Raw genomic sequence first — 12,812 nt, forward strand, 5'->3', positions numbered from 1 at the left:
CTGGATGGAGTGCAGTGGCGCAATCTCAGCTCACTGCAAGCTCCGCCTCCTGGGTTCACGCCATTCTCCTGCCCCAGCCTCCTGAGTAGTTGGGACTCCAGGTGCCCACCACTACGCCTGGCTAATTTTTTGTATTTTTAGTAGAGACAGGGTTTCACTGTGTTAACCAGGATGGTCTCGATCTCCTGACCTAGTGATCCGCTCACCTCGGCCTCCCAAAGTGCTGGGATTACAGGCATGAGCCACCACGCCCCACATGGATGAGTCTTGAAAACACTTTGCTAACATGGTGAAACCCCATCTCTACTAAAAATACAAAAATTAGCCATGCGTGGTGGCACGCACCTGTAGTCCCAGCTACTCGGGAGGCTGAGGCAGGAGAATTGCTTGAACCCGGGAGGCAGGGGGTGTGGTGAGCTGAGATCGCGCCACTGCACTCCAGCCTGGGCAACAGAGTGAGACTCTGACTCAAAAAAAAAAAAAAAAAAAAGGTAAAATAAGTACTAAAACTTGTAAGTTGGATTTTGGAAAAATGGGAGTCACTGGTGATGTTAGTGAAAGTGTTTTTGGTAGAATGATGGTAACAGAAGCGTAATTATAGTGGGGTTAAGTGTGAAAGGGAGGTGGAAAGGTAGGATCGACTGGAGGAAGGAAAGAAATAAGATTATAGTTAGAACAGAGATTGATACATCCTTCCCCTTTAAGATACAAGAGCCTTTGGCAGGTTTATAAGCAGAGAAGGAATGAATAGAGCCTAAGAGATCAGAGAGGTAGAAAAGGGCATGTGTGGCATGGAGGGGGGCTGTATGGTTGCTAAAGAGGGCATCCCAAAACATTAGATAAGTGGTCACTCTTGGCCAGAAGGGATGGATCCTTCCAACAAAATGGAGACAAACAAATAAGTATTGGATGAATATAAACACATCAGTGGGGAAGAGTAAATGGAGTTCTCTCTTGAAAATGTTCATTTTCTTAACTAAAGAGGGGGCCAAGGCTATGTTCAGAGTAAGGCAAGTCAGTGGGGAAATGAGGAGCTTGAAAAAATCAATGAAAGCTGGGAATCACTGATAGTGGAATAAAAAAGAAAACTGACTGTGGACAAGTAAGAGAACTGCCAAGGTATCTTGAAGACCTGATTGGAGTTAGAGACCACAGATTTTTGTGGCATCAGACTCCCATCCATCTTGACTTCCGTAGCAAAGCTTGACTGGTAACTAAACATCCAGGCTAACTTGCCATTTCAGCACCATATAACCTATGTAAACTTTAGTTGTTTCATTGGAAGAGTAGACTGCATCTCCCTTGGAGAACTAAAGTGAGGATCAAATTAGATTGTGTGTGTGTGTGTATCTATGTGCATGTGTGTGGACACACAATACATTTGCATAAAAATGTTAAGGGCTATTTTAATGATGGGCTTTGATGGCTCTTTGGCCCTGACGTAAAGGTTAAGTAGAGGACCCCTGGGGCTTACAGGTCTCCTCTACTGGCCTTCATCCCTTGGGAAGCTGGGGTCATGCCCCTGGTACTCCTCACTGACCAGTCCAGACATCACACTAAAGGGTATCTAAAGGCCCTCACCTTCTAGAGATTTGATATAGGACCTGGAATACTATAGGCCCAGATAAAAATCTGTAATACTCTTCCTTTCCTGCCACCCCTGTTCCCTCTCAATCTGTGGCTGGATGTCCTACCTTTGGGTGTGGTTTCTGAAGCATTAAGGGCTCCCTGAATGACTGCCTGGGCCTCAGAGTTCTTTTTCTTCAGAAAGTCTATGGTTTCTCGCAAATCCAGCAGCTCAGTGTCCTGAGAGAGAAATGAAAACAGCGTTGGCTGGGCACGGTGGCTCACACCTATAATTCCAGCACTTTGGGAGGCCGAGGTGGGTGGATCACCTGATGTCAGGAGTTCAAGACCAGCCTGGCCAACATAGTGAAACCTAGTCTCCACTAAAAATACAAAAATTAGCTGGGCGTGGTGGCAGGCACCTGTAATCCCAGCTACTTGTGGGGCTGAAGCAGGAGAATCGCTTAAACCCGGGAGGCAGAGGTTGCAGTGAGCCAAGATCGCACCAGTGCACTCCAGCCTGGGTGACAAGAACGAAACTCTGTCTTAAAAAAAAAAAAAAGAAAACAGCATCATTAATTGGGAGTAGCAGGGGCCCTTATGGTGTGTCAGGCAATGGGTGATGCATTGGAATTCTACGAAACTTACAGAGAAGGGCAGGGAATTGGGATAAGGAATATGCTCACACTGTATTGGGGGCAGATTGAGAATCCAGGGTGATAGCGAGGTGGGGAGAAACTGGCAGCCATGAGCAAGAAGAGGTCAGCCTCAGCCTCTCTGTCCAGGAGAACCCCCTCACCGCACCCACCCCTCCCTCCCTCCCCTTCCCAGGCCTCTCACCTTCTCCTCGGCCGTCTCTGCCAGGTGTCGCAGGCGGGATGTCATATTCACCAGGCTCTGCTCGAAAGCAGCCACTAGATTAGCCTGAAACAAACACAAAAAGAGATTGCTAAGTTGCATAAGGCTGGGTGAGAGGCAATGACTGACAATGGGAAATAGTTTTAACTGATTTCTTGTATCTCAGAGCTGACCAGTGCTGGCAAGCCTCTTGGTGGTTAAAAAATATTGACTTCCCTGAGCAGACAAAGTGGAAATCAAAGACATTTTCTGGTGTGAATTAGCTTCTCGAATAATGAAGCCAGGTTGAGGGTAGGGCAGGTTTTTGGAGGCTCTTGGAGACTTGAGATCTAAAACCCATCATCTACCAGAGGTAGGACTATCCCTCTGCTCTATGTGATATTTGGTGTGGCCAACTTGGTAGGCAGGCCATAGCCTCTGGGGTCGTTCCTATTATTTTGGTTTAACTCCTGCATTGTGGAGTGGGCCGACCCCCATGCCAAATAATCTCCTGGAAGAAATTATTTGGTGCATCTCTTCCTCCTCTGCTACTTCACTGCTTCACCCTTTCTTGCTTTGCATCTGCTCCTTGTTCCCAGATTCTCCGGGTTTACAGGGCTGGAAGGAAACTGCAGGGGCATTCCACGATTTGGCCACTAGGTGTCAGGTCTGTTTCATGAGGAGTGAAGGATACCAAAGGGCTCTCTAGGTAAGAGGCAGGCTAGTTCCGAAAGGTGCTGAGTGGAGGAGCTAAGGCCACTTGGTTTGGCATAGTTTGACCTCTAGTTGGCCAACTGGCTGCAAGATGTATAGGCAAGGTGAAGGGAATGAGGCCAGGGGCTAGAAAGGGGAGCACTTGGGGATGGAGAAATAGCCATCCTGAGACTATCTGAGCAAGTTGGTGACCCTAGCAAGAAGTGGGCATACTCTGGGCAGCTCCTTCATGCAGAGCTCTAGGAAATTGGTGGCACTCTCTCGACTCCTGCTGGCTTACAATTCTCCCTCCCTGTTGGGTCAACTCTAGTTTTCATCTACTGCCCCACACGTTCGGAGCCTACTTCATAGGACCAGGGCTAGAGGCAATCCCTTTGGTACCGTTAGAGCCTCCTCTTGCACTTTTACTATGAATCTGTCAAGACCTGGGCTCTGAGGAGATTATAATCTGTCACGACCTGCGCAGTTTCCTTTCACTCACTGTGCAGGGAACATCTGTCTTCTTGACCTCAGGTCTTCTCTGGTTTGCTTCTCTACATCCCTGTGTGTCTGCTTGTAGACTCCTTGTAGTCCCTGGAAGACTACTCACGAGAGGCCCCAAGAACCCCTGTATGCTTTTCTGTGTTGCCTTTCCCCATCCAGGGGACCCCTTTTGCTCTGGCTGGGCTTCCTCCCCCCTCTCCCCTACACTTCCTCTCCCTACGTTGACCCTTCCCCTAATCTCAACCCCAGACTAGGGTACCTGTAAGACCTCAGCACTAAGCAGTGGTGCTGCAGAAAGGCTAGCATTTGAGAGGGGTAAAGTGGTCTGGGACCCTCCGTCTAGGGTGTGCCCTCAGCTTCAGTAGCTAGGAAGTTCCATGGAACATGACAGAAGTTTGGTTTGTAGTCAGGGAGTCCTGAAGAGAGCTGTGGAACCTTCCTAGAGTCCCAGCATCCCATCTCCTGCTTGAGGGCAGGGTTCTGACCCTCAGTAAAAATCTGCCTTTAAGATGCAGAACCCACCATGTCTGGGTGTTTAGTTTGTTCTCTTAGCCAAATGGAACTTCCTGTTCTAAGAAAAATCACCCTCTAAATTCAATTTCTTGGCTCCAGCCCAGCCTTGACAGCATGGTGGCTGACAGATTGCAGTGTAAATGAATCAGACATAATAATGTTCTCTGCCTCCCTGGCGCCTCTCCCCCCCAGCATCTCCCAGACATGAATTTCCTGGGGTGTGCAGGACGTGACCCAGGCCTTTTGCTTTGGTGGGTGTGGCACAAGGGAGAGAAAAGATGGTTCTTGTTTATGTTACAATTCTTATGGGTCCCCCAAGAGTGGGAAAGAGTGCTTAACATGAGCTTCAAACAAACTAGTACAACCTATGAATTGAGGGTTTGGGAAAAGAGAATCAAGAGAATAACTAGTGTGGCGAGGGAACTGCTGCTGAAATGTGTTGGAAACATTCAGAATCTTGGTGGAGATTCTTCTACCTAATTCTGAGGGATAGACCCCAGGCCTGACAGCTGGGTTCCCCAGAGAGGAAGGGCAGAGAGAAAACCAGAAACTACTGCGGAAATTGCAGACATGGTTACTTTTGTGCAAACACTTGGAAAGCTCCTGCAGATCCGGCTCAGCTGTTGTTTACAGCTTTGGGGGAAAATGGCTCTTATGTTCTCTGTTTGCAACTCAGTCACAGGGGAGAAACTACCACAGCCTGGTTAGAGGAGATGGCTTCATTTCTCCCCATGTCACAGGGTAGAAAAACTAAGGCCTAAAGAAATAGACTCATTCTAAACAGAGGTACTGAGGGTAGAAACAAAGAATTCTAGCTCTCAACCTGAACCTCAGATTGTTTCTACCATCTGCCCAAGGAGACTACTCAGAAAAGGCAGTTGGGAATGAAGGAGTCAGACCAGAATGGGAGTTAGGTTTCTCAGTAGTGTCGTGGTCACCAGACAGAATTCTAAATACCAATTATGTGCCTGCACAGTTATGTGGCATGAACAAAGACATGAACACCCCCCAGGGCAGTGGAAAGGCTCTAAGAGCCCTATAATTATAATCCATAACTGCTTTTGTCCATGACCAATGGCAAGGTTGTTTCTGCCTCCATGCAGAACCACTGATAATCAATCTTCTTATCTTTCTCTAGGGAGCTCAGCCCATCAGACATGAACTCATCCATACCTATTAATTAGAGTGGAAGCAAAATGGTTCTTCATAAAAGTTGAGCCTCAGAGAAGGGGAAGAACAATCCCCTAGTCTTCTATCGTAAAGCTGTGAAGAAGACCCATGCCCTTGAAGTCTCAGTCCAGGTGATACCTTACCAGGTAATTTTCCTCCCTTGGCTGAACTTGTCTAACTATGGTCAGAATAACTGCCTTGATCTTTCCCTACTTCATGGCACTCACATTGGCAGAAAGCTGAGACGTCAAGGTGGCCACTTTTTCCTGGGATGATTCCAGTTCCCTACGAAGCTTCCGGATTTGCTGTAAAAGGAAGAGAAACACAAACTACTGGCTACAGAAGCTGTATAAGATTTGGAAGGAAAATGGGGTGCAGTGATGTTAACAAGCAGAGACAAAGGCTTTGCACCCTACCTCAGATTGCATCCTCTCCTCAGCCTGAAGAAGGGAGCACAGAAGGAGAGAAAGAGAGAGAAAGGAAGTAGTTACTATGGAGGTGAAGAAGTCAGGTCCTGGTGGCAGGGTAGGAAATGTGAAGAAGCATGACTCAGAGGTGCAGAGAGGCTGAAACTCTTGTTTCCTGGCCCTGGCTCCTCACAGGACTCGGCTCGGATCTATACTAGGGTTTCAATAAAAGATTTATTTGGAGCTCATCTCCAGCAAACTTTGTCATTGCCAAAAAGGCTAGGAAATGAGACTTTGGTCGGTTTGAGAACTAACAGTTATTGCCAGCAACTTGGAGTAAAGAATTAGGGGCAAAATAAATCTATGAATCAAGAAATGCCAAATGCTGTGGCTGGCGCCCCACAATAAACACTTGGTCACTTCTAGGGTTCTGGAGTCTGGGTCCTAGAAACCTATTCATCTCACCTTGCCATACACGCTTCCCATCTACCATGGCACAGAAAGGGCTTGCTAACATGGGGATTCTCCATTTTTCAAAGGAGGGCAACAAAAATCACCAGACTTGCTCAGGAGCTGGTGGTGGGGTCAGAAAGACCATGGACGTCCTGAGGCACCCAAGTCAGTGCTACAAGCTCTAGGTGCCTCCCCCACTCCCACCCCAATGGGTACAGTGAAGAGAGAGCAGTGCCCCCATTCCCCGCCCAGTTATCCAACTCCAAGGAGGTTCTAGGGAGCATGGGATGGTAGAGGAGAGGGGATGAGAGGGGAAGAGAAGTTAATGCTCTTACTGAGGAGTAGGTGGAGGAGGCACTGGAGGCCAGGGACAGCACTGAGCCGTGAACTGAAAGAGAAGGAGAACACAAAGAGTTAACAGTGGGTTCCAGGGACAAGGGGTTTTTGGAAGACCCCCTGAGGCAAGACTTTGGATTATGATTCTGGAGGGCATCTGGAGCAAACAGAAAGAACAGAGTAGGGAACCCAACTGGCATCCAAAGAGCCCAAAGCAAGGTCTTGAGTCGAGCTAGCCTCCTCTTTCAGCCTACATTCTCTGGCAGCCTGGGTATGTCAGTCCCTTGCTCAGTCTGCTCTGAGGGGCACAGGGTTTCAGAGAAGGGAAAGGAGACTTTCATGGATAGTCATCATCTTATCTTCCCAGTCAGGAAAGCACTTTAGCCGCAGGAGAGGGGAGTTTCTCATCAGATTTGCTCAGAACAAATACTGCAATTCTGCCCGCGCCTCCTCCTCTCAGTACTGGGGGATGTACTTAGGATCTTGGGGATCATTCAGATGAAAACAATATTTAAGTGAGGAATAGTCATTCTGATTATTCAGTAGAACCTACGGTGAGAACTAAAGCATGTCTGCAGCAGATGCCTCCTGGAATGACCATCTTGAAAATAATAATGGGAGATCTAAGCTGCCATAAGCCTGGTCTTCTAGCTCTGATCAATAGTAACACCCAGATCACCACCAACAATCAGATGGCCCTCCCTGGTGCTCATCTTTGGAACATTTTTGAAAGAGGAATGAGATGCCTAATTATTTGTAAGGATTTATTAAGAGCTACTATTATGTCCTGTTTTCTTTTCATATATTTGAGAGACTGTGGGGAGGAAAGACTATGGCTAGAATGAGGAGGAGAGAAGCTGTGGTTTTCAGAGCATCCTGAGGCGTGCCATTTAACCCTTCCATGCTCAATTTCCCTCCCCCAGCCCCAGTGATGGATGCTCCATCCCAATGCCCCAGTGCTAGGTGTGCCACCCAAGGTTTCTGGGCCCCCAGACCCTTCAAAGGGATGGGGAGAAAAAACTGAAATGGCCCAACTTGATGTTCTGTGAATCATATGTGTGTGTGTGGTGGTGGGAGTGGTGGGAGTGGAGGTGGTGGGTGAGGGGACCCAGCAGAGCTGGAATGAGCGTGAACCGCGCTGGCATGAAGTCTCACCATCATCCGTGGGGTCTCGGAAGGATCCTGACCGAATCATTCCCTTGGGTCTCTCGGCCAGGGACAGGGTGCTCCCCATTTGGGAGCCGCTGTACAGCTCGAAGGCCGCCTCGTGGGTGGGGATGCTGTTGGAGCGGGTGATTCTTGGCGTGGTGGCCGCAGTGGGACTCACTGGAAGGACAGAGGGAAGGGGGATAGGAGAGGGAGCAGGAGGGCAGGAAAAGAGGCAGGGTCATCAGCTCTCCGGGCCCTTGGGGGATGGAGCACCGGGAGCATGAGAGGCAAATGGGGAGAGGGCAGGAAAGGAAGGGGCAGGTGCAGTGGTGGGAGTGTGCAAGCAGCTGGTGGTTAGGAGCGGGGTCCCTCCTGGGGAGATCAAGCCCTAATGGAGAAGGACCCTGCTGTCTGGAATAAAGACCTTCCCTCAACCCTGCCTGCCTCAGAGTTGTTGCTTTTGAAGGTTAGGCTGGGGGCCTGGCAGCTTTTCCGAGACCTTCACATCACTCGGATGTGCTGATGAAAATGAGATGCTGTGGTTCTCTAAAACAAAACTGCCAGCTCAGGAGGACTGAAAATTCAAACCAAGAGCCAGATCTGAATGATGAAAAAGAACCAGCTAGAGAAGGGGGCTGGGCTACAGGATTCAGTGGCCTCGGCACTGTGGAAGGGCATGAGAATCTCCCCACAAAGTAGTGTCACTCTAAGTGACTGGGTTGGCTCTAAAGCATCAAGAAACATGGCCCTCTTTGCCTAGCATTGCCCCGGCTTGAAGGTCAGATGGACAGAGCAGGTGAAAGTGTCAGGTAAGGCTTGTGGAATGTGCTTTGAAGCTGGGCTCAGCTGAATCCTGTTAACCTGAAGATGCCTTACCCCTTTGCCCCTTGTTGGGATTACAGCCTTTCAGGGTTTCATACCCACAAGGAGCTCCCTTGTCTATTCTTCTGCCTCCATACAGGCAGGTGGATGTCTAATCTGTCCATAAAGACCTGTGCAGAAGAAGATGGCACACCTCTCTGTTGACTTCTTCAAATTCCTAAGGTAATTATTGCTTAGCCCAGCCCCTCATTCTACAGCACAAATGCAATTCTTCTTATTTGGTCTTCAATGGAGATAGAGAAAAAGCTGGCCCCATCTTCCATTTAGTAGCCCTTCAGAGGCCAGATGATCCTGTCTGAAGAATGGTTCTTTTCCCTAGGCCAAGTGATCCCAATTCCTAGTCTTTCCTCAAATTCCCCACAGTCATTGCATGGGTGTGTTACAGGTCTTTGTCTTTTATTAACTGATTTCTTTTACTCAGCTGAAAGAAGAGATGGATTTAAAGAGATGCAGCAAGCAGATAACAGGCCTATCCCAGGCACTGTTCCTGAATGGGTTCCTAGTAGGTCAATCATGGCATACTGCTTCCCAGAACTGGGGCTGGTGTGCTTCTGTGCTAGGCCAGACTGTATGAGGCTTCCTCTCCTCCCTGTCTCCAAGTCACTTCCTTATTTCCTAGCTCTCCTTTCTCCCTAGGCTTTAGGAAGGGTGTGGCCAGGACACATCTTAGTCAGCCCTGCCTTCAGGGTTAGGATGGACTGGGCTCAGCCAGAGCAGTTGAGGAATCTGGACTTGGCTGAGTTTGGAGGCAGATCTTGTCCTTGGCAATCAACAACCTTTCCCTCCTTCCTCCCCATCGGCCTGACATTTCAGTGTTGCCCTCTCATTAGCTGGCCCTAGGAGCACTGGGTGTGGTGGCTCCTTTCTGGCAGTTCAATATGCCTGCTCTTGCACTGGTTTGATCTCTGGGCTTTGGGTTACAGCTTTTCCATGCCACCATTCAGGCTCTCTGATGCTAAAAGGATCCTACAACTTGTGCCCAGGGGCAACTTTTCAGTTTAGGATCTTGAAGTACTCTACCTCAAGTCTTACTTAGGGTGGATAAACTGAGGCACCATGAAACAACCCAATAGAGCATGAGTCAAATATGAGATAAAACCCAAAGCCCACCTGCCTTGCCTCACCCTGCAAGGTGGCCCCTGCTTCACACCATGCCACAGTGAGTGACTGAAAACACTAACCTATGTTGGTAAGTTGGCCCTTTGCACTCAAAGACATGGGAAGTGCAGGGGGAGAAGGCAGCTCTGACTGGTCATCGGATTCAGGCAGCCCACCAATGGTATGGGAATGTCGCCTCTCCTTGGTCTCCTCCTGGGACTGAAGCTGGTACCTGTAGGAGGCAGCAGAAGTATTCAATCTGGGACTAGCAAGTGCGGTCAGAGGTTTAGTTGGTGCGGAGGGTGTCTGAACTAGGCTGGAGCCAGGAGATTCTGAAAGCAGGACACGGAAAAGAGAAAGGGGTCAGGGCTGCTCAAGGAGGGAGGAAGAGGTGGCAACTCAGCTTCCTCTCCCAGACCATCCAGAGGGTGTGGAAGGCTTAGCAGGTATTCCCGTGAGGGTTCCTGAGGTGGGGGCAGAAATGATGGAGGAGGCATTAGAACTTCTCAGAAGTTCAGGACAGAGTCTTATGATTCCACGTGTGGGCTTTCAAGTTGCAAGAGTCGGTCAGGCACAGTGGCTCACGCCTGTAATCCCAGCACTTTGGGAGGCTGAGATGGGTGGATCACTTGAGGTCAGGAGTTCAAGACCAGCCTGGCCAACATGGTGAAACCCCCATCTCTACTAAAAATACAAAAATTAGCCGGGCATGGTTGTGCACAGCTGTAACCCCACCTACTTGGGAGGCTGAGGCAGGAGAATCACTTGAATCTGGGAGGTGGAGGTTGCAGTGAGCTGAGATTGTGCCACTGTACTCCAGCCTGGGTAACAGAGTGAGACTGTCTAAAAAAAAAAAAAAGTTGCAATAGTTGTCACCCAAATAACAACTCAATGCTGTCAGAACAATGGATGACCAGGTAGGTCCTGCCCCTAGCCCAGCTGAGTGACCAAAGAGGCAGGCTGTTCTCTCTCATACTTTTAGGGAGGAAAATTACAGAGATGAAGCTCAGCCAGGATTGGGATGGCATAGGCTAGTACAGGTAAGTGCATGACTCCCGTGTGCAGACTTGTTTCTCCCCTGTCACCAAAAAAAGAACACTCACTGTAAAAGTTGACTCACATAATGTTAAGCTTGGGCAGGGTGCTAGGTGGTACTTGTATGGGACCACATACAAATGATTCAGCTAAAAGGGTGACTAAATTCATGACTGGAGCCTGGGACAGGTTGAGATATGATTTTTCATACATACCAGGAGTCCCATTTATAGGGAAGAAAAAACACATTAAAGGGTTACCTGAGCCCTTTCTTGGGAAGAGTGTTCCGATCCCGCTGGTTACTGTAGAGATAAAAAAAAGAGAAAGAGAGAGAAGCATGTGAGTCCATCTTAGGAACTAGAGTTTAGGACCACTGCTGTGAGGTATGCAGACCCTAGACGCAGGACATCAAACTATGACTCCCTTTAGCTCTAGAAACCAAGAGATAGCTATAGCCTGCTTCTTGGCTTACAACTTGGGAAATTTTTCTGAAATATTAAATGCTTTTTCTCCGATTAGAAATTAAGGCATGGTTAGCTATTTAAAAGATCATATTATGGCATAGTCGCAGCTCTCGGGAGGCTGAGGCAGGAGGATTGCTTAAGCCAAGGGGTTTTGAGTCCAGTCTGGGCAACACAGTGAGACCCCATCTCAAAAACAAAAAAATAGATCATATTATGGTAGGTAAAAACTACCATATAGGTAGTTTGATAACCTTGGCATGTAGGGGGAAGGGAGGAGAAAACTAGGATGTGAAATAAAAGAAAATATTTTGGGCAGCCAGGCGCGGTGGCTCACGCCTATAATCCCAGTACTTTGAGAGGCCGAGGTAGGCGGATCACTTGAGGTCAGGAGTTCAAGACTAGCCTGGCCAACATGGTGAAACCTGGTCTCCACTAAAAATACAAAAATTAGCCAGGCATGGTGGCAAGTGCCTGTAATCCCAGCTACTTGGGAGGCTGAGGCAGGAGAATTGCTTGAACCTGTGAGGCAGAGATTTCAGTGAGCTAAAACTGTACCGTTGCACTCCAGCCTGAGCAACAAGATGAAACTTCCCCTCCTTTTTTTTTTCCCTTCCACAACCAGTTGTTAGATGGATATTCTAACTAACTTTTGAGATGAAACTTCATCTCAAAAAAAAAAAAAAGATTTTGGACTAGGAAGCAAAAGCTCTGGATGATAGGTTAACCTGATTATGAGATCTTGGATAAGTCATTTAACTTCTTTGTGCACAAGTTTCTCCATCTGTAATATAATAATAATAATTTAAAAACAAAAATACATCTTACCTATCTCATAGAGTTGTTGTGAAGCAAATTAAATTACTTAATATATGTGGAAAAAATGTCAAAAGTCACACAATGGCAATAAAATATAAGATAGTATTGCCAATGGCAAAATGAGCTCAAGACACGGAGACAGGTTGAGGTTCTGCTGTCTTGTCTACCTACCTGTCCAGTTGCCCAGCTCTGGGGCTTCCACTCCAAGTCAGCTCTTCCGTCTCTTCCTCTGGGGGAGCAGCAGGGGGAGCAGGTGGGGTGGGGACGGGAGTACTGCTGGGGAAGGCACTGGGCAGGCTCATTGGCATCTGGAGGGACTCCATGCTCCTGTGCAGGCCTGAGAGTTTGGAGTACATGCGAGTCTCTTTTGGCACACTGAAACCACTCATTAGCTCCAGGCCCTGGGAGAAGCTGGCTGAGTTAATATTGAGGATGGGTGCTGGACTGGGGGTGAAGCAGGAAGGGAGAGGGCCCCCGGATGCTGAGCTTGTAGCATGCAGATCTGGGACCTTTGAAGCATGGGTGGTATCACTGGATGATGGTAGATCCAGACTATTGGAGTTGACCTTGTCAAGATTGGCTAGTGAGGGTGGTTTGACAAAGCTCTTCGCTGTGGCCCTGAGAGAAGATCAAACAAAATATTTAGAATAACAGAATTACAGACTGAGAGGCAGATAGGACCTTAAAGAAATCCTATCCAGTCTTGTTTTCTGCCTATTTGCTAAGCACAGAGACTTATCCTAATGCTGTTGTGAAATACAATGCAAGGAAATCTGACTTGGGGCACAACGTGGGGCACATTCAGCTTAGATAATGGGGCCAGCATATGCACATGGGAGATACAAGTGAATTTATGCAAATAGGTATATATGTGTAAATAAACAGTAAA

At 48.1% G+C, this 12,812-nt stretch overlaps 1 protein-coding gene across 8 annotated transcripts in view; it reads right to left on the reverse strand.

Moving 5' to 3' along the window:
* Positions 1–12,812, reverse strand: part of NAV1 (neuron navigator 1) — a 275,710-nt gene that overhangs the window by 24,019 nt on the left and 238,879 nt on the right. For 4 of the 8 annotated variants that reach the window (XM_031657113.1, XM_031657105.1, XM_021928627.2 and 1 more), the window contains 9 exons: positions 12,095–12,541; positions 10,904–10,945; positions 9,692–9,840; positions 7,635–7,805; positions 6,479–6,531; positions 5,700–5,723; positions 5,511–5,588; positions 2,407–2,490; positions 1,695–1,806 (listed from right to left, as the gene is read on the reverse strand). In XM_031657113.1, coding sequence (XP_031512973.1) covers positions 1,695–1,806; positions 2,407–2,490; positions 5,511–5,588; positions 5,700–5,723; positions 6,479–6,531; positions 7,635–7,805; positions 9,692–9,840; positions 10,904–10,945; positions 12,095–12,541 — 1,160 coding nt within the window. The remainder of the gene's footprint in view (positions 1–1,694; positions 1,807–2,406; positions 2,491–5,510; positions 5,589–5,699; positions 5,724–6,478; positions 6,532–7,634; positions 7,806–9,691; positions 9,841–10,903; positions 10,946–12,094; positions 12,542–12,812) is intronic. The other 4 variants (XM_031657107.1, XM_031657106.1, XM_031657108.1 and 1 more) reach the window with 3 other exon arrangements.

The sequence above is a fragment of the Papio anubis genome, chromosome 1, assembly GCF_008728515.1.
Source record: "Papio anubis isolate 15944 chromosome 1, Panubis1.0, whole genome shotgun sequence".
NCBI lineage: Eukaryota > Metazoa > Chordata > Mammalia > Primates > Cercopithecidae > Papio > Papio anubis.